Source organism: Molothrus aeneus, unplaced genomic scaffold, assembly GCF_037042795.1.
Source record: "Molothrus aeneus isolate 106 unplaced genomic scaffold, BPBGC_Maene_1.0 scaffold_467, whole genome shotgun sequence".
Taxonomy (NCBI): domain Eukaryota; kingdom Metazoa; phylum Chordata; class Aves; order Passeriformes; family Icteridae; genus Molothrus; species Molothrus aeneus.
In genome coordinates this window covers 13508-36135 of record NW_027099141.1, presented here as the reverse complement: position 1 = coordinate 36135, position 22628 = coordinate 13508, and the positions used below count along the sequence as shown (strand labels likewise).

General features: G+C 48.8%; 2 protein-coding genes across 2 annotated transcripts in view; one reads left to right on the top strand and one right to left on the bottom strand.

Moving 5' to 3' along the window:
* The window catches only part of VPS52 (VPS52 subunit of GARP complex), a 17223-nt gene extending 8871 nt beyond the window's left edge, over window positions 1-8352 (top strand). Inside the window, exons 4-5 of the mRNA XM_066571390.1 lie at window positions 4657-4775; window positions 5826-8352. Of these exons, the coding sequence (XP_066427487.1) occupies window positions 4657-4775; window positions 5826-5972 (266 nt within the window). The 3' untranslated portion in view covers window positions 5973-8352. The remainder of the gene's footprint in view (window positions 1-4656; window positions 4776-5825) is intronic.
* Window positions 8341-22628, bottom strand: LOC136570970 (E3 ubiquitin-protein ligase RING2-A-like). The gene is made up of 6 exons (XM_066571389.1): window positions 22500-22628; window positions 19465-19625; window positions 16624-16839; window positions 13754-14077; window positions 12677-12851; window positions 8341-10849 (listed from the first exon to the last, which is right to left on the bottom strand). Exons 1-6 carry the CDS (start codon window positions 22575-22577, stop codon window positions 10748-10750), a joined length of 1056 nt encoding a protein of 351 aa, XP_066427486.1. The 5' UTR covers window positions 22578-22628; the 3' UTR covers window positions 8341-10747.

Genomic DNA, 22628 nt, shown 5'->3' with positions numbered 1-22628 from the left:
TCTTGGAAATGAGGAAAATTGGGAATTCCAGCGCGGGTGACGCAGCTGATCCGGGGATTCTTGGGGAGCTGGAAGGGCTGAGCCCCAAATCTGGGAAAACGGGAGGGAAATGGGAAAAACAGGGAAAATGGAGAAAAAAGGGGGGAAAAGTGGGGGAAATTGGGGAAAAATTTGGGAAAAAATGGAGAAAAATGGGAAAAATTGGTGGAGAAGTGGGGGAAAAAAATGGGGAAAATGTGGGAAAAAATGTGGGAAAAATGTGGGAAAATGGAGGAAAAATTGGGAAAAAAATGGGGAAAAACCGGGAAAAAAGTGGGGAAAAACAGGCGAAAATTGGGAAAAATTGGGGGAAAATTCAGGAAAAAATGGGGGAAAATTCAGGAAAAACCAGGAAAAAATGGGGAAAAATTTGGGAGATGTTTGGAATTCTTGGAAATGAGGAAAATTGGGAATTCCAGCGCGGGTGACGCAGCTGATCCGGGGATTCTCGGGAGCTGGAAGGGCTGAGCCCCAAATCTGGGGAAAACGGGGAAAAATGGGGAAAAAGGAGGAAAAATGGAGAAAAAGGAGGAAAAAAGTGGGAAAAATTGGGGAAAATTTGGGAAAAAATGGAGAAAAATGGGAAAAATTGGTGGAGAAGTGGGGAAAAAATGGAGAAAATGTGGGGAAAAATGTGGGAAAAATGTGGGAAATGGAGGAAAAATTGGGAAAAAGTGGGGAAAAAACGGGGAAAAAACAGGCAAAAAATTGGGAAAAAATGGGGGAAAATTCAGGAAAAGTGGGAAAAAATGGGGAAAAAGTTGGGAGATGTTTGGAATTCTTTGGAAATGAGGAAAATTCCAAATTCTAGCCCAAGTGACACAGGTGATCCGGGGATTCTTGGGGGAGCTGGAAGGGCTGGGCCCCAAATCTGGGGAAATGGGGAAAAAGGAGGGAAAAAAGGGGGAAAATCGGGGAAAATTCAGGGAAAAATGGTGGAAAAGTGTGGGAAAAAAATTGAAAAATGGGGGAAAAATAATGTGGGATAATGGAGGAAAAATAAGGAAAAACCAGGGAAAAATGGGGGAAAAGTGGGGGAAAATGGGGAAAACCAGGCAAAAATTGGGAAAAAATCGGGGAAAAACCAGGAAAAAATGGGGGAAAAATTTGGGAGATGTTTGGAATTCTTGGAAATGAGGAAATTGGAATTCCAGCGCGGGTGACGCAGCTGATCCGGGGATTCTCGGGGAGCTGGAAGGGCTGAGCCCCAAATCTGGGGAAAACGGGGAGGGAAATGGGAAAAACAGGGGAAAATGGAGAAAAAGGAGGAAAAAAGTGGGAAAAATTGGGGAAAATTCGGGAAAAAATGGAGAAAAATGGGAAAAATTGGTGGAGAAGTGGGGAAAAAAATGGGAAAATGTGGGAAAAAATGTGGGAAAAATGTGGGAAAATGGAGGAAAAATTGGGAAAAAAATGGGGAAAAACCGGGAAAAAAGTGGGGAAAAACAGGCGAAAATTGGGAAAAATTGGGGGAAAATTCAGGAAAAAATGGGGGAAAATTCAGGAAAAACCAGGAAAAAATGGGGAAAAATTTGGGGAGATGTTTGGAATTCTTGGAAATGAGGAAAATTGGGGATTCCAGCGCGGGTGACGCAGCTGATCCGGGGATTCTCGGGGAGCTGGAAGGGCTGAGCCCCAAATCTGGGGAAACGGGGAAAAATGGGGGAAAAAGGAGGAAAAATGGAGAAAAAGGAGGAAAAAAGGGGGAAAAATTGGGGAAAATTTGGGAAAAAATGGAGAAAAATGGGGAAAATTGGTGGAGAAGTGGGGAAAAAAATGTGGAAAATGTGGGAAAAAATGTGGGAAAATGGAGGAAAAATTGGGAAAAAGTGGGGAAAAAAACGGGGAAAAAACAGGCAAAAATTGGGAAAAAATGGGGGAAAATTCAGGAAAAAGTGGGAAAAAATGGGGAAAAAGTTGGGAGATGTTTGGAATTCTTGGAAATGAGGAAAATTCCAAATTCTAGCCCAAGTGACACAGGTGATCCGGGGATTCTCGGGGAGCTGGAAGGGCTGGGCCCCAAATCTGGGAAAATGGGGAAAAAAGGAGGGAAAAAAGGGGGAAAATCGGGGAAAATTCAGGGAAAAATTGGTGGAAAAGTGTGGAAAAAAAAAATTGAAAATGGGGGAAAAATAATGTGGGATAATGGAGGAAAAATAAGGAAAAAACCAGGGAAAAATGGGGGAAAAGTGGGGGAAAAATGGGGAAAAACCAGGCGAAAATTGGGAAAAATCGGGGAAAAACCAGGAAAAAATGGGAAAAAGTTGGGAGATGTTTGGAATTCTTGGAAATGAGGAAAATTGGGAATTCCAGCGCGGGTGACGCAGCTGATCCGGGGATTCTCGGGGAGCTGGAAGGGCTGAGCCCCAAATCTGGGGAAAACGGGAGGGAAATGGGAAAAACAGGGGAAAATGGAGAAAAAAGGGGGGAAAAAGTGGGGGAAATTGGGGAAAATTTGGGAAAAAATGGAGAAAAATGGGGAAAAATTGGTGGAGAAGTGGGAATAAAATGGGGAAAATGTGGGAAAAAATGTGGGAAAAAATGTGGGAAAATGGAGGAAAAATTGGGAAAAAATGGGGGAAAAAAACGGGAAAAAAGTGGGGAAAAACAGGCGAAAATTGGGAAAAATTGGGGGAAAATTCAGGAAAAAATGTGGGAAAATTCGGGAAAAAATGGGGTAAAAATGGGGAAAAATTTGGGAAATGTTTGGAATTCTTGGAAATGAGGAAAATTCCAAATTCTAGCCAAGTGACACAGGTGATCCGGGGATTCTCGGGGAGCTGGAAGGGCTGAGCCCAAATCGGGGAAAACCGGGAAAAATGGGAAAAAGGAGGAAAAATGGAGAAAAAGGAGGAAAAAAGTGGGAAAAATTGGGGAAAATTCGGGAAAAAATGGAGAAAAATGGGAAAAATTGGTGGAGAAGTGGGGAAAAAAATGGGGAAAATGTGGGGAAAAATGTGGGAAAAAATGTGGGAAAATGGAGGAAAAATTGGGAAAAAAATGGGGAAAAACCAGGAAAAAAGTGGGAAAAACAGGCGAAAATTGGGAAAAATTGGGGGAAAATTCAGGAAAAATGGGGGAAAATTCAGGAAAAACCAGGAAAAAATGGGGAAAAATTTGGGGAGATGTTTGGAATTCTTGGAAATGAGGAAAATTGGGAATTCCAGCGCGGGTGACGACAGCTGATCCGGGGATTCTTGGGGAGCTGGAAGGGCTGAGCCCCAAATCTGGGGAAAATGGGGAAAAAAGGAGGGAAAAAAGGGGGGAAATAGGGGAAAATTCAGGGAAAAATAGGTGGAAAAGTGTGGAAAAAAAATTGAGAAAAATGGGGGAAAAATAATGTGGGATAATGGAGGAAAAATAAGGAAAAACCAGGGAAAAATGGGAAAAGTGGGGGAAAAATGGGGAAAACCAGGCAAAAATTGGGAAAAAATCGGGGAAAAACCAGGAAAAATGGGGGAAAAATTTGGGAGATGTTTGGAATTCTTGGAAATGAGGAAAATTGGAATTCCAGCGCGGGTGACGCAGCTGATCCGGGGATTCTCCGGGAGCTGGAAGGGCTGGGCCCCAAATCTGGGGAAAACGGGAGGGAAATGGGAAAAACAGGGGAAAATGGAGAAAAAGGAGGAAAATAGTGGGGGAAATTGGGGAAAAATTTGGGAAAAAATGGAGAAAATGGGAAAAATTGGTGGAGAAGTGGGGAAAAAAATGGGGAAAATGTGGGAAAAAATGTGGGAAAATGGAGGAAAAATTGGGAAAAATGGGGGAAAAAAACGGGGAAAAAAGTGGGGAAAAACAGGCACAAATTGGGAAAAAATGGGGGAAAATTCGGGAAAAAATGGGGGAAAAATGGGGAAAAATGTGGGAAATGTTTGGAAATTCTTGGAATTGTGGAAAATTCCAAATTTCCAGCGCGGGTGACGCAGCTGATCTGGGATTCTCGGGGAGCTGGAAGGGCTGGGCCCCAAATCTGGGGAAAAACGGGGAAAAAGGAGGGAAAAAAGTGGGAAAAATTGGGGAAAATTTGGGAAAAAATGGAGAAGAATGGGGAAAAATTGGTGGAGAAGTGGGGAATAAAATGGAGAAAATGTGGAAAAAATGTGGGAAAATGGAGGAAAAAATTGGGAAAAAGTGGGGAAAAAACGGGGAAAAAACAGGCAAAAATTGGGAAAAAAATGGGGGAAAATCAGGAAAAAAAGTGGGAAAAAATGGGGAAAAAGTTGGGAGATGTTTGGAATTCTTGGAAATGAGGAAAATTCCAAATTCTAGCCCAAGTGACACAGGTGATCCGGGGATTCTTGGGGAGCTGGAAGGGCTGGGCCCCAAATCTGGGAAAATGGGGAAAAAAGGAGGAAAAAAGGGGGAAAATCGGGGAAAATTCAGGGAAAAAATTGGTGGAAAAGTGTGGAAAAAAAAAATTGAAAAATGGGGGAAAAATAATGTGGGATAATGGAGGAAAAATAAGGAAAAACCAGGGAAAAATGGGGGAAAAGTGGGGGAAAAATGGGGAAAACCAGGCGAAAATTGGGAAAAAATCGGGGAAAAACCAGGAAAAAATGGGGAAAAATTTGGGAGATGTTTGGAATTCTTGGAAATGAGGAAAATTGGGAATTCCAGCGCGGGTGACGCAGCTGATCCGGGGATTCTCGGGGAGCTGGAAGGGTGCGGTGGAGGCGCTGAGCCAGGACGTGATGAGATCCTTCAGCAACTTCCGCATCGGCACCGGCATCATCCAGGTGGGGATCCCAGCGAATTCCCAGCGAATTCCCAGCGAATTCCCAGCAAATTCCCGATCCCGGGGCTTCTCGCCGCGTTTTCCTGGGGGTTTTTCTTGATTCCCATCGAAAGGGGAAAAATGGGGGGAAAATCAGGAAAAATTGGGAGAAAAATGGGAAAAAGGCAGGAAAAAAATGGGGGGAAAATGGGGGGAAAAGTGGGGGGGGAAAGGAAAAAACCCAGGGAAAAGGGGAGAAAATTGGGAAAAAATTGGAGAGAAAATGGGAAAAAAAATACGGGAAAAAAGGGAGAAAATGGGAGAAAAGTGGGGAAAAATGGGAAAAAACCCCAGGAAAAATGGAATAAAAATGGGATAAAAGTGGGGAAAAAATCGGGAAAAATAGGAGAAAAATGGGTGAGAAATGGGGGGAAAATGGGATAAAAATGGGAAAAAAAACAGGAAAAAATCAGGAAAAATGGGAGGAAAATGGGAAAAAATAGGAGAAAAATGGGAGAAAAATGGGGGGAAAATGGGATAAAAATGGGGAAAAAAACAGGAAAAAATCAGGAAAAATGGGAGAAAAATGGGGAAAAATAGGAGAAAAATGGGGAGAATGGGGAAAAATGGGGAAAAAAAATGGGTGAGAAATGGGGGGAAATGAGATAAAAATGGGAGAAAATCAGGAGAAAAATAGGAAAAAAATGGGAGAAAATGGGATAAAAATGGGGAAAAAATCAGGAAAAATGGGAGAAAAATAGGAAAAAAAATGGGAAAAAATGGGAGAAAAATGGGGGGAAAATGGGATAAAAATGGGGAAAAAATGGGGAAAAAATCAGGAAAACATCAGGAAAACGTGGGAGAAAAAATGGGGAAAAAAATGAGAAAAGAACCAGGAAAAAAATGGGAGAAAATGAGGAAAAAACCAGGAAAAAAATGGGGAAAAAACCAGGAAAAAAATGGGGGAAAAACAGGAAAAAATGCGAGAAAAATGGAAAAAAAGTGGGGAAAAAATGGGGAAAAAGGGGGAAAAATGGGGAAACTCTTGGAGTTGTGCTTGTGCTTTCTGCAGGCGGCGCTGACGCAGCTGATCCAGGTCTATCACCGCTTCCAGAAGGTTCTGGAGCAGCCCCCGCTGCGGGCGCTGCCGGCCCGCACCGACCTCATCAACATCCACCACCTGATGGTGGAGCTCAAAAAGCACAAACCCAACTTCTAGGGGCCCAAAATCCCCCGAATTCAGCCCAAAAATCCCCGGGATTCACCCCAAAAATCCCCGGGATTCACCCCAAAAAATCCCCACAATTCACCCCAGAAATTCCCGGAACTCAGCCCAAAAAATCCCCTGAATTCACCCCAGAAATCCCTGGGGATTCACCCCAAAAATGCCAGGAATTCACCCCAAAAATCCCCAGAATTCACCCCAAAGATCCCCGGAATTCACCCCAAAAATCCCCACAATTCACCCCAGAAATTCCCGGAACTCAGCCCAAAAAAATCCCCGGAATTCGCCCCAGAAACCCCTGGGGATTCACCCCAAAAAATCCCCGGAATTCACCCCAGAAATTCCCGGAATTCAGCCCAAAATCCTGGGAATTCACCCCAAAAAATCCCCGGAATTCACCCCAGAAATTCACGGAATTCAGCCCAAAATCCTGGGGATTCACCCCAAAAATGTCTGGAATTCACCCCAGAAATTCCTGGAATTCACCCCCAAAAATCCCCGGAATTCACCGCCAAAAATCCCCAGAATTCACCCCAAAAATCCTCAGAATTCACCCCAAAAATCCCCGGGATTCACCACCAAAAATCCCCGGAATTCACCCCAAAAATCCCTGGAATTCACCCCCAAAATCCTGGGAATTCACCCCAAAAAATCCCCGGAATTCACCTCAAAAATTCCCGGAATTCACCCCCAAAAATGCCAGGAATTCACCCACAATATTCCCAGAATTCAGCCCAAAAATCTCCAGAATTCACCCAAAAAATCCCCAGAATTCACCCCAAAAATCCCCGGGGATTCACCCCCAAAATCCCCAGAATTCACCCAGAAAATCCCCACAATTCACTCCCAAAATCCTGGGAATTCACCCCAAAAAATCCCCGGGATTCACCCCAGAAATTCCCGGAATTCAGCCCAAAATCCTGGGAATTCACCCCCAAAATCCCCGGAATTCACCCCAGAAATTCACGGAATTCAGCCCAAAATCCTGGGGATTCACCCCAAAAATGTCTGGAATTCACCCCCAAAAATTCCCGGAATTCACCCCAAAAATCCCCAGAATTCACCCCAAAAATTCCCGGGATTCACCCCAAAAATCCCCAGAATTCACCTCAAAAATTCCCGGAATTCAGCCCAAAAAATCCCCGGGATTCACCACCAAAAATCCCCGGAATTCACCCCAAAAATCCCCAGAATTCACCCCAAAAATCCTGGGAATTCACCCCAAAAAATCCCCGGGATTCACCTCAAAAATTCCCGGAATTCACCCCAGAAATTCACGGAATTCAGCCCAAAATCCTGGGGATTCACCCCCAAAAATGTCTGGAATTTACCCCAGAAATTCCCGGAATTCACCCCCAAAAATTCCCGGAATTCACCCCCAAAAATTCCCGGAATTCACCCAAAAAAATCCTGGGGATTCACCCCAAAAATCCTGGGAAAAATCCCCGGGAATTCACCCCAAAATCCCCGGGAATTCACCCCAAAAATCCCAGGAATTCACCCCAGATCCCAAGGCCTGGTTTGGCCCTGAAATTCCCATTTTTTTCCCCAAAAAATTCCCATTTTTTTCCCCCCAAAATTCTGCCTGGGCATGATGGGATTGGGGGATGGAAGGACCCAAAATCCCAGGAATTCACCCCAAAAATCCCAGGAATTTTGCTCCCAAAAAATTCTGGGAATTCATCCCAAAACTTCCAGGAATTCACCCCAAAAATCGCAGGAATTCACCCCAAAAATCCTGGGAATTCACCCCCAAAAATCCCCAGAATTCACCCCCAAAATCCCCGGAATTCACCCCAAAAATCCCCGGGGATTCACCCCCAAAAATCCCCAGAATTCACCCCCAAAATCCCTGGAATTCACCCCAAAAATCCTGGGAAAAATCCCCGTGAATTCAGCCCAAAAATCCCCAGAATTCACCCCAAAAATCCCAGGAATTTTGCTCCCAAAAAATTCTGGGAATTCATCCCAAAACTTCCAGGAATTCACCCCAAAATCAAAATTTCACCCCCAAAAATTTTGGGAATTCGCCTCAAAAAAATCAAAATTTCACCCTCAAAATCCCAGGAATTTTACCCAAAAAATCCAGGAGTTATCCCCAAAAAACCCCAGGAATTCACCCCCCAAAATCCTGGAAATTCTCCCCAAATTCCAAATTCCCGTTTTTCTCTCAAAATTCTCATTTTTCCCCCAAAATCCCCTTTTTTTTCCCCCCAAATTTCCCATTTTTTCCCCAAAACTTCCCATTTTTTCCCCCAAATTCCCCATTTTCCCCCCCAAAATCCCCTTTTTTTCCCCCCCAAATTCCCATTTTTCCCAAAATCCCCATTTTTCCCCCCAAAATTCCGGCTGCAATAAAACCTGGAGGCTCCGAGTGTTCCTTTATTGCTGCTGGTGACAGCGGAGGGTGTGGGGGGGGGGAGAGGGGAAATTTGGGCAATTTTGGGGCAATTTTGGGGTGTCCGGGTGAGGTTTGGGGTCCCCCCACCCCCCCAGGCTCCGGGGGACCCCAAAATTCCCGAAAATTCCCGAAAATTCCCAAAAATTCCCCAAAATTCCACCCAAATCTGAGCTCCGCCCCCTCGGGGAGTTGATGAGGGGAGGGGCCCTGAGGGGAATTTTGGGGTCCCCAAATGAATTTTGGGGGTCCCCAAATGAATTTTGGGGTTTTTGGGGGTCCCCAGGTGAATTTTTGGGACCCTCAAGTGAATTTTAGGGTTCCAAGTGGGTTTTGGGGGGGTCCCCAAATGAATTTTGGGGTTTTTTTTGGGGGGATCCCCCAAGTGGATTTTGGAGTTCCCAAAGTGGAGTTTGGTGTCCCTGGGGTGAATTTTGGGGATCCCCCAAAGAAATTTTGGGGCCTTTGGGGTCCCCCAAGCGAATTTTGGGGTCCCTGGGTTGGATTTGGGGATCCCCAGGTGGATTTTGGGGTCCCCAGGTGAATTTTGGGACCCTCGGGTTGGATTTCGGGGTCCCCCGGGTGAATTTCGGGATCCCCGGTTTGGATTTGGGGATTCCCAGTTTGGCTCTTGGGTCCCCTGGGATGAATTTTGGGGATCCCCCAAAGAAATTTTGGGGCTTTTGGGGGATCCCCAGTTTGGATTTGGGGGATCCCCAGGTGGATTTTGGGGTCCCCAGTTTGGATTTGGGGTCCCCCAAGTGAATTTTGGGGTCCCTGGGTTGGATTTTGGGGTCCCTGGGTTGGATTTTGGGGTCCCTGGGTGAATTTTTGGGTCCCCAGTTTGGATCTGGGCTCCCCAGGTTGGATTTTGGGGTCCCTGGGTTGGATTTTGGGGTCCCTGGGTTGGATTTTGGGACCCCCAGGTTGAGATTTTGGGGTCCTCACGTGGATTTTGGGGTCCCTGGGTTGGATTTTGGGGACCCCAAGTTGAATTTTGGGGTCCCCAAGTTGAATTTTGGGGTCCCCAGGGTGAATTTTGGGACCCTCAGGATGAATTTTGGGGTCCCCAGGTGGATTTTGGGGTCCCCGTGTGGATTTTGGTGTCCCCGGGATGAATTTCGGGGTCCCCAAATGAATCCCAGTGTCCCCAAGTTGGATTTTGGGGGATTTTGGTGTCCCCAGGTTGGATTTTGGGGTTCCCCAAGTTGAATTTTGGGGGATTTTGGTGTCCCCAGGATGAATTTCGGGGTCCCCAAATGAATCCCAGTGTCCCCAAGTTGGATCTCGGTGTCCCCAGGTTGGATTTTGGGGCATTTTGGGGTTCCCCAGGTTGACTTTTGGGGCATTTTGGTGTCCCCAGGTTGAATTTTGGGGCATTTTGGTGTCCCCAGGTTGGATTTTGGGGTACTTTGGGTTCCCCAGGTTGGATTTTGGGGTACTTTGGGGTCCCCAGGTTGAATTTTGGGGCATTTTGGTGTCCCCAGGTTGGATTTTAGGGCGTTTTGGGTGTCCCCAGGTTGGATTTTGGAGCATTTTGGGGTCCCCAGGTTGAATTTTGGGGCATTTTGGTGTCCCCAGGTTGGATTTTGGGGTACTTTGGGTTCCCCAGGTTGGATTTTGGGTTCCCTGTGTGAATTTTGGGGGATTTTGCTGTGCCCAAGATGAATTTTGGGGTCCCCAGGGTGGATTTTGGTGTCCCCAAATGAATCCCAGTGTCCCCAAATAGAATTTTGGGGGATTTTGGTGTCCCCAGGATGAATTTCGGGGTCCCCAAATGAATCCCAGTGTCCCCAAGTTGGATCTCGGTGTCCCCAGGTTGGATTTTGGGGCATTTTGGTGTCCCCAGGTTGGATTTTGGGGCATTTCGGTGTCCCCAGGTTGGATTTTGGGGCATTTTGGTGTCCCCAGGTTGGATTTTAGGGCGTTTTGGGTGTCCCCAGGTTGGATTTTGGAGCATTTTGGGGTCCCCAGGTTGAATTTTGGGGCATTTTGGTGTCCCCAGGTTGGATTTTGGGGCATTTTGGTGTCCCCAGGTTGGATTTTGGGGCATTTCGGTGTCCCCAGGTTGGATTTTGGGGCATTTTGGTGTCCCCAGGTTGGATTTTAGGGCGTTTTGGGTGTCCCCAGGTTGGATTTTGGAGCATTTTGGGGTCCCCAGGTTGAATTTTGGGGCATTTTGGTGTCCCCAGGTTGGATTTTGGGGCATTTTGGTGTCCCCAGGTTGGATTTTAGGGCGTTTTGGTGTCCCCAGGTTGGATTTTGGGGCGTTTTGGGGTCCCCAGGTTGGATTTTGGGGCGTTTTGGGGTCCCCAGGTTGGATTTTGGGGCATTTTGGGGTTCCCCAGGTTGGATTTTGGGGCGTTTTTGGCTATTTCTGCTCCTTGGTGGGGGCGTAGTAGAGCTCCAGGGGTTTGCTGAGCTTCCAGAACTTCTCGTTCACCAACTCCAGCGTCAGAGACCCGTTCAGGGGCTGGGGGGACACCAAAACCAGGGTCAGGACCCCCAAAATAACCCCCAAAAATACCCGAAATTACCCCAAAAATATGCCCAGAAATACCCCAGAAATATCCCAAAATTACCTCAAAAATTACCCCAGAAATACCCCAGAAATATCCCCCAAAATGGCCAAAAATTACCCCAAAACTACCTCCAGAAATACCCCAGAAATATCTCCAAAAATACCCCAGAAATATCCCAAAATTACCTCAAAAATTACCCCAGAAATACCCCCAAAAATGGCCAAAAATTACCCCAAAACTACCCCCAGAAATATCTCCAAAAATACCCAAAAATTACCCCCAAAATACCCCCAAAAATACCCCCACAAAAACCCCAAAATAACCTCAAAAATAACCCCAGAAATACCCCAAAAAGAGTAAAAAAACCCCAAAAAATAGCCACCAAAATAACCCAATTATCACCCAAAAAAAACCACCCCAAAATAACCCAGAAATACCCAAAAAAAAACCAAACCCAAAACCACCCCAAAAAAACCCAGGATCCGTTCAGGGGCTGGGGGGACCAAAAAATCAGGGTCAGGACCCCAAAAATGCCCCAAAATTACCCCAAAACTACCCCCAGAAATACCCCGGAAATATCCCAAAATAACCTCAAAAATAACCCCAGAAATACCCCAAAAAGAGTAAAAAAACTCCCCAAAATAACCACCGCAATAACCCAATTATCACCCAAAACCCACCCCAAAATAACCCAGAAATACCCAAAAACCCCAAAACCACCCCAAAAAAACCCCAGGACCCGTTCAGGCGCTGGGGGGACCAAAAAATCAGGGTCAGGACCCCAAAAATGCCCCAAAATACCCAAAAATTATCCCGGAAATATCCCAAAATAACCACTTCCGGCACCACTTCCTGTTTCCCCCGGAAGTTCCGGTGCCGCCATCACCGGAACTGGTGCCAGCCATATTGCCCAGGCCCCTCCCACCCACTTCCGGTTGCATTTCCTGGTTCTACCGGAACTTCCAGAGGCGCATCACAGGAAGTGGTGGCAGCCATGTTTCCCAGGCCCCTGCCAGCCGTTTCCGGTTCACTTCCTGTTTCCCCCGGAAGTTGCAGTGCCGCCATTACTGGCAGTGATGTCGGCCATGTTCCCTAGTCTCCTCCCTCCTATTTCCGGTTCCCTTCTTGGTTCTACTTCCAGAGACCCCATCACAGGAAGTGATGTCAGCTATGTTGCCCAGGCCCCTCCCACCCACTTCCGGCTGTACTTCCTGTTTCCACCGGAATATTCAGTGCCGCCATTACAGAAGTGCTGTCGGCCATGTTGCCCAGGCCCCATTCCCACCCATTTCCGGTTCACGTCCAGTTTCTCCTGGAAGTTCTGGTGGCACCATTACAGGAAGTGGTGTCGGCCATATTGGCCAAGCCCCTCCCACCCAATCTCCACCCACTTCCGGTTCCCTTCCGGGTTTTCCTGGTAGTTTCCATAACGCCATTACCAGCAGTGATGTCGGCCATGTTCCACAGGCCCCTCCCACCCATTTCTGGTTCCACTTCCTGTTTCCTCTGGAAGTTCCGGTGCCGCCATCACGGTTAAGTGGTGGCGGCCATGTTGTCCAGGCCCCTCCCACCCACTTCCGGCTCCACTTCCTGGTTTTACCGGAAGTTCCAGTGCCACCATTAGTGGCAGTGACGGCGGCCATGCTCCCCAGGCCCATCCCACCCATTTCCGGTCCCACTTCCTGTTTCCCCTGGAAGTTCCGGTGCCGCCACCCCCGGCAGCGCTGTCGGCCATGTTTGCCAGGCCCCGCCCCCCCGTTTCCGGTCCCGGAAGTTACCGTGAAGGCGGCGCCGGCGGCGGGCGTGGTGTAGATGGTGTACTGCTTCTCGCTGACGTCACCCAGCGAGGGGGCGGGGTCAGCCCCGGGGGGCGGGGCCTCCTCCAGGGCGATGCGCAGCGCCAGGTACTTGGACAGGTGATCCACCGTGGCGTTCGAGGTGGTCTTCACGAACCTGGGAAGGGGAAAATCTGGGGTGAATTCAGGGGAAAATGGGAATTCTGGGGTGTGAGGGGGGATTGGAAAAAATTTGGGGAAAAAATGGGAAAAAAAGACAAAACAACAGGATAAAAAATGGAAAAAAACCAGGAATAAAACAGTGGGAATGAGTGAGATTTTAATGGGTTTATGGAAAAAAAATCAGGGAAAAATTGGGGTGAATCCATGGGAAAATGGGAATTCTGGGTCGGGAAAAAATCTGGGAAAAAAGAGGCAAAAAAATGGGGAAAAAAAGGGAAAAAACAGGAAAAAAGCACTGGGAATGAGCAAGATTTTAATGGATTTATGGAAAAAAAATCAGGGAAAAATTGGGGTGAATCCGTGGGAAAATGGGAATTGTGCAAGAGGAAGCAGAAGATGAAGAAAAAGATGATGATGAAGATGAAGAGGATGATGAAGGCCACTCACCATGTCTGGGGGAGTGGCCGGAAGAGAAACAGGAAGTGGAACCAGAACAGGAAGATGACGATGAGGGTGAAGATGAGGAGGATGATGATGAGGAGGATGAAGGCACTCACCGTGTCTGGCAGTACTCGCCCTTCTCCACCAGCAGGGGGTGTGGCCAGAAGGGGAACAGGAAGTGGTACAAGAACGGGAACAGGAAGTGGTACAGAAACAGGAACAGGAAGTGGAACAAGAAGATGAGGATGAAGATGATGATGATGATGAAGGCACTCACCGTGTCTGGCAGTACTCGCCCTTCTCCACCAGCAGGGGGTGTGGCCAGAAGGGGAACAGGAAGTGGTACAAGAACCGGAACAGGAAGTGGCACAGAAACAGGAACAGGAAGTGGCACAGGAAGATGAGGATGAAGATGATGAAGATGATGATGATGATGAGGATGATGAAGGCACTCACCGTGTCTGGCAGTACTCGCCCTTCTCCACCAGCAGGGGGTGTGGCCTGAACACCAGCTCGATCTCGCTGCTCCCCGCCTCCGCCTCGGCCTCGGGGCTGCCCCGCCCGCCGGGCCCGGCCACGCCCCCGGCCCCGCCCCCCGGCCCCGCCCCCTCGGGGGCGGGCTCGGCCTCGGGGTCGGGCCCCGAGTCGTCGGAGGCGCGGGAGCGTTTGCGGCTGGGCCCCGGCGGCTCCGGGGGCGTCCCCAGCGCCTCGAGCCCCTCCTCGCCCCCCGAGAACCCCGCGGGGTCCGACTCGGCCGCCAGCTTCCGCACCCGCTGCGCCCTGCCGGACAGAAACGGGGAGAATAGAATGGGGAAAAGAATGGGGATTTAGGGGAAAATAGAATGGGGAAAATATGTGGGGATTTAGGGAAAAAGAATGGGGAAAATAATGGGGATTTAGGGGAAAATAGAATGGGGAAAATGATGGGGATTTAGGGAAAAAGAATGGGGAAAATAATGGGGAAAATAATGGGGATTTAGGGAAAAAGAATGGGGAAAATAATGGGGAATAATGGGGAAAATAATGGGGAATAATGGGGATTTAGGGAAAAATAATGGGGGAAATAATGGGGAAAATAATGGGGATTTAGGGAAAAATAATGGGGAAAATAATGAGGAAAATAATGGGGATTTAGGGGAAAATAGAATGGGGAAAATAATGGGGAATAATGGGGAAAATAATGGGGATTTAGGGAAAATATAATGGGGAAAATATGTGGGGATTTAGGGAAAAATAATGGGGAAAATAATGGGGATATGGGGAAAATATAATGGGGAAAATAATGGGGTATTAGGGATAAATATAATGGGGAAAATGATGGGGATTTAGGGAAAAATATAATGGGGAAAATAATGGGGATTTAGGGAAAAATATAATGGGGAAAATAATGGGGAAAATAATGGGGTTTTAGGGAAAAAGAATGGGGAATAATGGGGTTTTAGGGAAAAATAGAATGGGGAAAATAATGGGGATTTAGGGAAAAAGAATGGGGAAAATAATGGGGAAAATAATGGGGTTTTAGGGGAAAATAGAATGGGGAAAATAATGGGGAAAATAATGGGGATTTAGGGAAAAATAATGGGGGAAATAATGGGGAATAATGGGGAAAATAATGGGGTTTTAGGGAAAAATATAATGGGGAAAAGAATGGGGATTTAGGGAAAATATAATGGGGAAAATATGGGGATTTAGAGAAAAAGAATGGGGAAAATAATGGGGTTTTAGGGAAAAAGATAATGGGATTTTAGGGGAAAATATAATGGGGATTTAGGGAAAATGTAATGGGGAATAATGGGGTTTAGGGGAAAATGTAATGGGGTTCTAGGGGAAAATATAATGGGGAAAATAATGGGGTTTTAGGGGAAAATAGAATGGGGAAAAAAATGGGGATTTAGGGAAAAAGAATGGGGAAAATAATGGGGTTTTAGGGATAAATATAATGGGGAAAAGAATGGGGTTTTAGGGGAAAATAATGGGGAAAAGAATGGGGTTTTAGGGAAAAATATAATGGGGGAAAGAATGGGATTTTAGAGAAAAAAATGGGGAAAAGAATGGGGTTTTAGGGAAAAATATAATGGGGAAAATAATGGGGAAAATAATGGAGTATTAGGGAAAAATATAATGGGGTTTGGGGAAATAGAATGGGGAAAATAATGGGGTATTAGGGAAAAATAATCGGGAAAATAACGGGGTTTTATGGAAAAATATAATGGGGAAAATAATGGAGTTTTAGGGGAAAATATAATGGGGAAAATAATGGGGTTTTAGGGAAAAATATAATGGGGAAAAAATGGGATTTTAGGGAAAAATAATGGGGTTTTAGGGAAAATATAATGGGGAAAATAATGGGGATTTAGGGAAAAATAATGGGGAAAATGATGGGGTTTTAGGGAAAAATATAATGCGGAATAATGGGGAAAATAATGGGGTTTTAGGGAAAATATAATGGGGAAAAGAATGGGATTTTAGGGAAAAATAATAGGAAAAAACACCGGAATTTAGGGGAAAAACGGAGCCACTCTTGAGCCATTTCCGCCCCAAAATCTCATAAAAAATTGGGAATTTTGGGATTTTTGCCCGGACCTGTGCATGGCCTGAACCTGATCAGCAATTCCAGGAATTCCCATGGATTTGGGGCCAATTCTGAGGCATTTGATGCCAATTCTGAGTGATTTTTACCACATTTTTGTCCCGTTTTCACCCCAAACCCCACAGAACCGCCCCAAAATCCCGGAAAATTTCGGGAATTTCGGGATTTGTGCCCAGACCTGTGCATGGCCTGAACCTGATCAGGAATTCCAGGAATTCCCATGGATCTGGGGCCATTCCTGAGCCATTTGGTGCCATTTTGGGGCCATTTTCTCCCCGTTTTTGGTGCCGTTTTCACCCCAAACCCCACAGAACCGCCCCAAAATCCCGGAAAATTTCGGGAATTTCGGGATTTGTGCCTGGACCTGTGCATGGCCTGAACCTGATCAGGAATTCCAGGAATTCCCATGGATCTGGGGCCATTCCTGAGCCATTTGGTGCCATTTTGGGGCCATTTTCTCCCCGTTTTTGGTGCCGTTTTCACCCCAAACCCCACAGAACCGCCCCAAAATCCCGGAAAATTTCGGGAATTTCGGGATTTGTGCCTGGACCTGTGCATGGCCTGAACCTGAACAGGAATTCCAGGAATTCCCATGGATCTGGGGCCATTCCTGAGCCATTTGGTGCCATTTTGGGGCCATTTTCTCCCCGTTTTTGGTGCCGTTTTCACCCCAAACCCCACAGAACCGCCCCAAAATCCCGGAAAATTTCGGGAATTTCGGGATTTGTGCCCGGACCTGTGCATGGCCTGCATCTTGAGGCCCTCCTCGATGCTGGAGCTCAGGGCCTGCTGGTTGTGCAGGCGGCTGAGCTTGGCCAGCACCCGGTCCTGGTGCGCCTCGTACTCGTCACGGCTCGGGTAAATCTTGGAGATGAGCGCGTCGAAATTGGGGTCGGGGCGCAGGGAACGCTTGGAAACCAGCTTCTTCCTGCAGGTGGGACACTCCTTGTTCCTGGGGAAAAAAACGGGGGAAAAATGTAAAGAATGGGGGAAAAAACGGGGAAAAAATCGGGGGAAAAACGGGGAAAAAATGGGGGGAAAATGGCAAAAAAACGGGGAAAAAATGGGGAAAAATCAGGGGGAAAATGGGACCCCAGCTTCTTCCTGCAGGTGGGACACTCCTTGTTCCTGGGGAAAAATGGGGGAAAAATGTAAAGAATGGGGAAAAAAACGGGGAAAAAAATTGGGCGAGAAACGGGGAAAATATGGGGGAAAAATGGCAAAAAAATGGGGGAAATATGAGGGAAAAATGGGGGAGAAATGGCAAAAAATGGGGAAAAATTGGGAAAATGGGGGAAAAATCAGGGAGAAAATTGGTGAAAATCAGGGAGAAAATTGGGGGAAAATCAGGGGAAATTGGGGGAAAATCAGGGGAAATTGGGGGAAAATCAGGGGAAATTGGGTAAAAATGGGGGGAAATTGAGGAAAAATCAGGGGAAATATCAGGGGAAAATTGGGGGAAAATCAGGGAGAAAATTGGGGAAAAATGGGGGAAAATTGAGGAAAAATCAGAGGAAATATCAGGGGAAAATTGGGGGAAAATCAGGGGGAATTGGGCAATGAGAGCTCAGCTCCTTCCTGCAGGTGGGAAATACCTTGTTCCTGGGGAAATGGGGAAAAAACGGGGGAAAATGGGATTGGGGAATGACACAGAGGTGACAGTGACACACAGGTGACAGTGACACACGGGTGACAATGACAATGACACACAGGTGACACACACAGGTGACAGTGACAGTGACACACAGGTGACAGTGACACACACAGGTGACGGTGACACACACAGGTGACAATGACAATGACAGTGACACACACAGGGGACAATGACACACAGGTGACACACAGGTGACAATGCCATATCCGCTCCTGAGCGCGGTGACGATGCAGTCGGAGCAGAAGCGGTGCAGACACAGGTGACACACACAGGTGACAGTGACAGTGACACACAGGTGACAATGACAATGACAATGACACACAGGTGACAATGACAGTGACACAGGTGACAATGACACACAGGTGACAGTGACAATGACAGTGACAATGACAATGACAATGCCATACCCGCTCCTCAGTGCCGTGACGATGCAGTCGGAGCAGAAGCGGTGCAGGCACAGGGTGACACACACAGGTGACAGTGACACACACAGGTGACAGTGACACACACAGGTGACAATGACAGTGACACACAGGTGACACACAGGTGACAATGCCATATCCGCTCCTGAGCGCGGTGACGATGCAGTCGGAGCAGAAGCGGTGCAGGCACAGGGTGACACACACAGGTGACAGTGACACACACAGGTGACAGTGACACACACAGGTGACAATGACAGTGACACACAGGTGACACACAGGTGACAATGCCATATCCGCTCCTGAGCGCGGTGACGATGCAGTCGGAGCAGAAGCGGTGCAGGCACAGGGTGACACACACAGGTGACAGTGACACACAGGTGACACACAGGTGACACACAGGTGACAGTGACACACACAGGTGACAATGACAATGACAGTGACAATGCCATACCCGCTCCTGAGGGCGGTGACGATGCAGTCGGAGCAGAAGCGGTGCAGACACAGGTGACACACAACACACACAGGTGACAATGACAGTGACACACAGGTGACAGTGACAATGACACACAGGTGACACACACAGGTGACAGTGACAATGACAATGACAATGCCATACCCGCTCCTGAGGGCCGTGACGATGCAGTCGGAGCAGAAGCGGTGCAGGCACAGGGTGACACACACAGGGGTAACAATGACAATGACACACAGGTGACACACAGGTGACAGTGACACACACAGGTGACAGTGACACAGGTGACAATGCCATACCCGCTCCTGAGGGCCGTCACGATGCAGTCGGAGCAGAAGCGGTGCAGACACAGGGTGACACACACAGGTGACAGTGACACACACAGGTGACAATGACAGTGACACACAGGTGACACACAGGTGACAATGCCATACCCGCTCCTCAGTGCGGTGACGATGCAGTCGGAGCAGAAGCGGTGCAGGCACAGGGTGACACACAGGTGACAGTGACAGTGACACACAGGTGACAATGACAATGACAGTGACAATGACAGTGACAATGACAGTGACAATGACAATGCCATACCCGCTCCTGAGGGCCGTCACGATGCAGTCGGAGCAGAAGCGGTGCAGGCACAGGGTGACACACACAGGTGACAGTGACACACACAGGTGACAGTGACAATGACAGTGACAATGACAGTGACAATGCCATACCCGCTCCTCAATGCCGTGACGATGCAGTCGGAGCAGAAGCGGTGCAGGCACAGGGTGACACACACAGGTGACAGTGACACACAGGTGACACACAGGTGACACACAGGTGACAGTGACACACACAGGTGACAATGACAATGACAGTGACAATGCCATACCCGCTCCTGAGGGCCGTGACGATGCAGTCGGAGCAGAAGCGGTGCAGGCACAGGGTGACACACACAGGTGACAGTGACACACAGGTGACACACAGGTGACACACAGGTGACAGTGACACACACAGGTGACAATGACAATGACAGTGACAATGCCATACCCGCTCCTGAGGGCCGTGACGATGCAGTCGGAGCAGAAGCGGTGCAGGCACTCCTTGGTGGTCATGGTGTTCTTGAGCATGTCCAGGCAGATGGGGCACATCAGCTCCGAGTGCAGGGAGCGCGGGGACACCGCGATCTCCGTGCCGTCCATGATGGCCTCCTGCGGGTGACAGGGACAATGGGGACAATGGGGACATCAGTGACATCAGTGACATCATCAGTGACACCCTGACACAGCCTGGGGACACAGTGACACAGTGACACACTGCAGTGCCATCAGCTCCGAGTGCAGGGAGCGCGGGGACACCGCGATCTCCGTGCCGTCCATGATGGCCTCCTGCGGGTGACAGGGACATCAGTGACATCAGTGACACCCTGACACAGCCCGGGGACAGTGACACCCATGGGGACATCACTGACACAGTGACACCCATGGGGACACAGTGACACAGTGACACAGTGACACACTGCAGTGCCATCAGCTCCATGTTCTCCCTGCCGTCCATGATGGCCTCCTGCGGGTGACAGGGACATCAGTGACATCAGTGACACCCTGACACAGCCCGGGGACAGTGACACCCATGGGGACACAGTGACACAGTGACACAGTGCAGTGCCATCAGCTCCGAGTGCAGGGAGTGCGGGGACACCGCGATCTCCATGCCGTCCATGATGGCCTCCTGCGGGTGACAGGGACATCAGTGACATCAGTGACATCATCAGTGACACCCTGACACAGCCCAGGGACAGTGACACCCATGGGGACATCGGTGACACAGTGACACACTGCAGTGCCATCAGCTCCGAGTGCAGGGAGCGCGGGGACACCGCGATCTCCGTGCCGTCCATGATGGCCTCCTGCGGGTGACAATGACAATGGGGACATCGGGGACATCACTGGGGACACCCTGACACAGCCCGGGGGCAGTGACACCCATGGGGACACAGTGACACAGTGCCAGTGCCATCAGCTCCATGATCTCCGTGCCGTCCATGATGGCCTCCTGCGGGTGACAGGGACAATGGGGACATCAGTGACACAGCCCTGACACAGCCTGGGGACAGTGACACCCATGGGGACATCACTGACACAGCCCGGGGACAGTGACAGCCATGGGGACACAGTGACACAGTGACACAGTGACACAGTGCAGTGCCATCAGCTCCATGATCTCCGTGCCGTCCATGATGGCCTCCTGCGGGTGACAGGGACATCAGTGACATCATCAGTGACACCCTGACACAGCCCGGGGACAGTGACACCCATGGGGACACAGTGACACAGTGACACCCATGGGGACACTGCTGTGCCAGCGCCATCAGCTCTGCGATGTCCGTGCCATCCACGGTGGCCTCCTGGGGACACTGGGGACACCCTGGGGACATTGGGGACACCTTGGGGACACCCTGGGGATGTCCACGGGGACACCTTGGGGACATTGGGGACACCTTGGGGACACCTTGGGGACACGTGGGGACATTTCTGACCCCTCATTTTTGGGTTTTCCCTCCCAATTTTGGGGTCTCTCCCCCCATTTGCAGGGTTCCCCTCCCCCCCCCCAATTCTGACCCCCAAGTTTTGGGTTTTTTCCCCCAATTCTGACCCACAAAATTTTGGGGGTTTCCCCCAAATTCCGACCCACAAATTTTGGTTTTTTTCCCCCCAATTGACCCCAAAATTTTGGGGTTTTTCCCCCAGTTCTGACCCACAAATTTCGGGGTTTTTCCCCCCAGTTGAGCCCAAAATTTTGGGGTTTCCCCCCAGCTCGGAGTCCCAAATTTGGGGGTTTTCCCCCCAATTCTGACCCACAAAATTTGGGGTTTTCCCCCCAATTCTGACCCACAAAATTTGGGGTTTTTTCCCCAGTTCTGACCCACAAATTTTTGGGGTTTTTCCCCCCAGTTGAGCCCAAAATTTTGGGGTTTTCCCCTAAAATTCCCAGTCCCCAATTTTGGGGATTTCCCCCCAATTTTGGATTCTTCCCCCCAGATTTTGGGTTCCATCCCAATTTTGGGATTTCCCCAGTTTTGATGTTTTCTTCCCCAAAATTCCGGGGTTTTCCCCTCACAATTTTGAGGTTTCCCCCCAAATTTCGGGGATTCCTCCCACTTCTGACCTCCAAATTTTGGGATTTCCCCCAAAATTCTCGATTTTTGTCCCAAATTCCGGGGCTTTAACACCAAATTTCAGGGGCTCTGACCCTCCAATTTCGAGTTTCCCCCCAAATTTCGGAGTTTCCCTCCCCCTTTTTGGGGTTTTTCTCCCAAATTTGGTTTTTTTTCCCCAAACTCGGGGCTTTCCCCCCAATTCTGACCCCCAAATTTCGGGATTTCCCCCTCAAAATTCGGATTTCCCCCCTCAATTTTGGGGCTTTATCCCCAAACTCCAGGGTTCCGACCCCCCCAATTTCAGGTTTTCCCCCAATTTTGGGGTTTCCCCCCAGTTTTGGGGTTTCCCGCCCAGTTTTTAGGGTTCTCCTCCCCAATTTTGGGGTTTTTTTTCCCCTCAATTTTCGCCTTTTCCCCCCCAGTTCCGACCCCTCCAATTTTTAATGTTTTCCCCCCAAATTTCTTTCCTCCCTCCAAATTCCGGTTTTTTCCCCCCAAATTTCGGTTTTCACCAAATTTCGCCATTTCCCCTCAATTCCGACCCCCACCTTTCCAGGCTTTCCCCCAATTCCAACCCCACAACTTTCGCTTTTCCCCCCCAAATTTCCATTTCCCCCCAATTTCCGACCCCCGAAATTTCCCTTTCTCCCCCCAAATTTCGGGTTTCCCCCAATTTCGCGATTTCCCCTCAATTCCGACCCCCACATTTCCAGGCTTTCCCTCAATTCCAACCCCACAAATTTCAAATTTTCCCCCCAATTTCCGACCCCCGAAACTTCCCTCTTTCCCCTCAAATTCCGCCTTCCCCCCTTATTCCGACTCCCAATTTTCGGGCTTCCCTCCCAGTTCCCACCCCCGCAGAATTCCGTTTTTCGCCCGGAATCCCCATTTTTGCCCGAAATCCGGTGTTTTCGGGGAGCGCTACCTGCGGCGTGCGGTGCAGCTCGTACAGGCTCAGCTCCCAGGTCTTGCTGGCGCTCTGCGCGCTGGCGGGGGCGGCCATGGCCCCGCCACCCCCGAAACGCCCCCGAAACGCCCCAAATTTCCCCCAAAA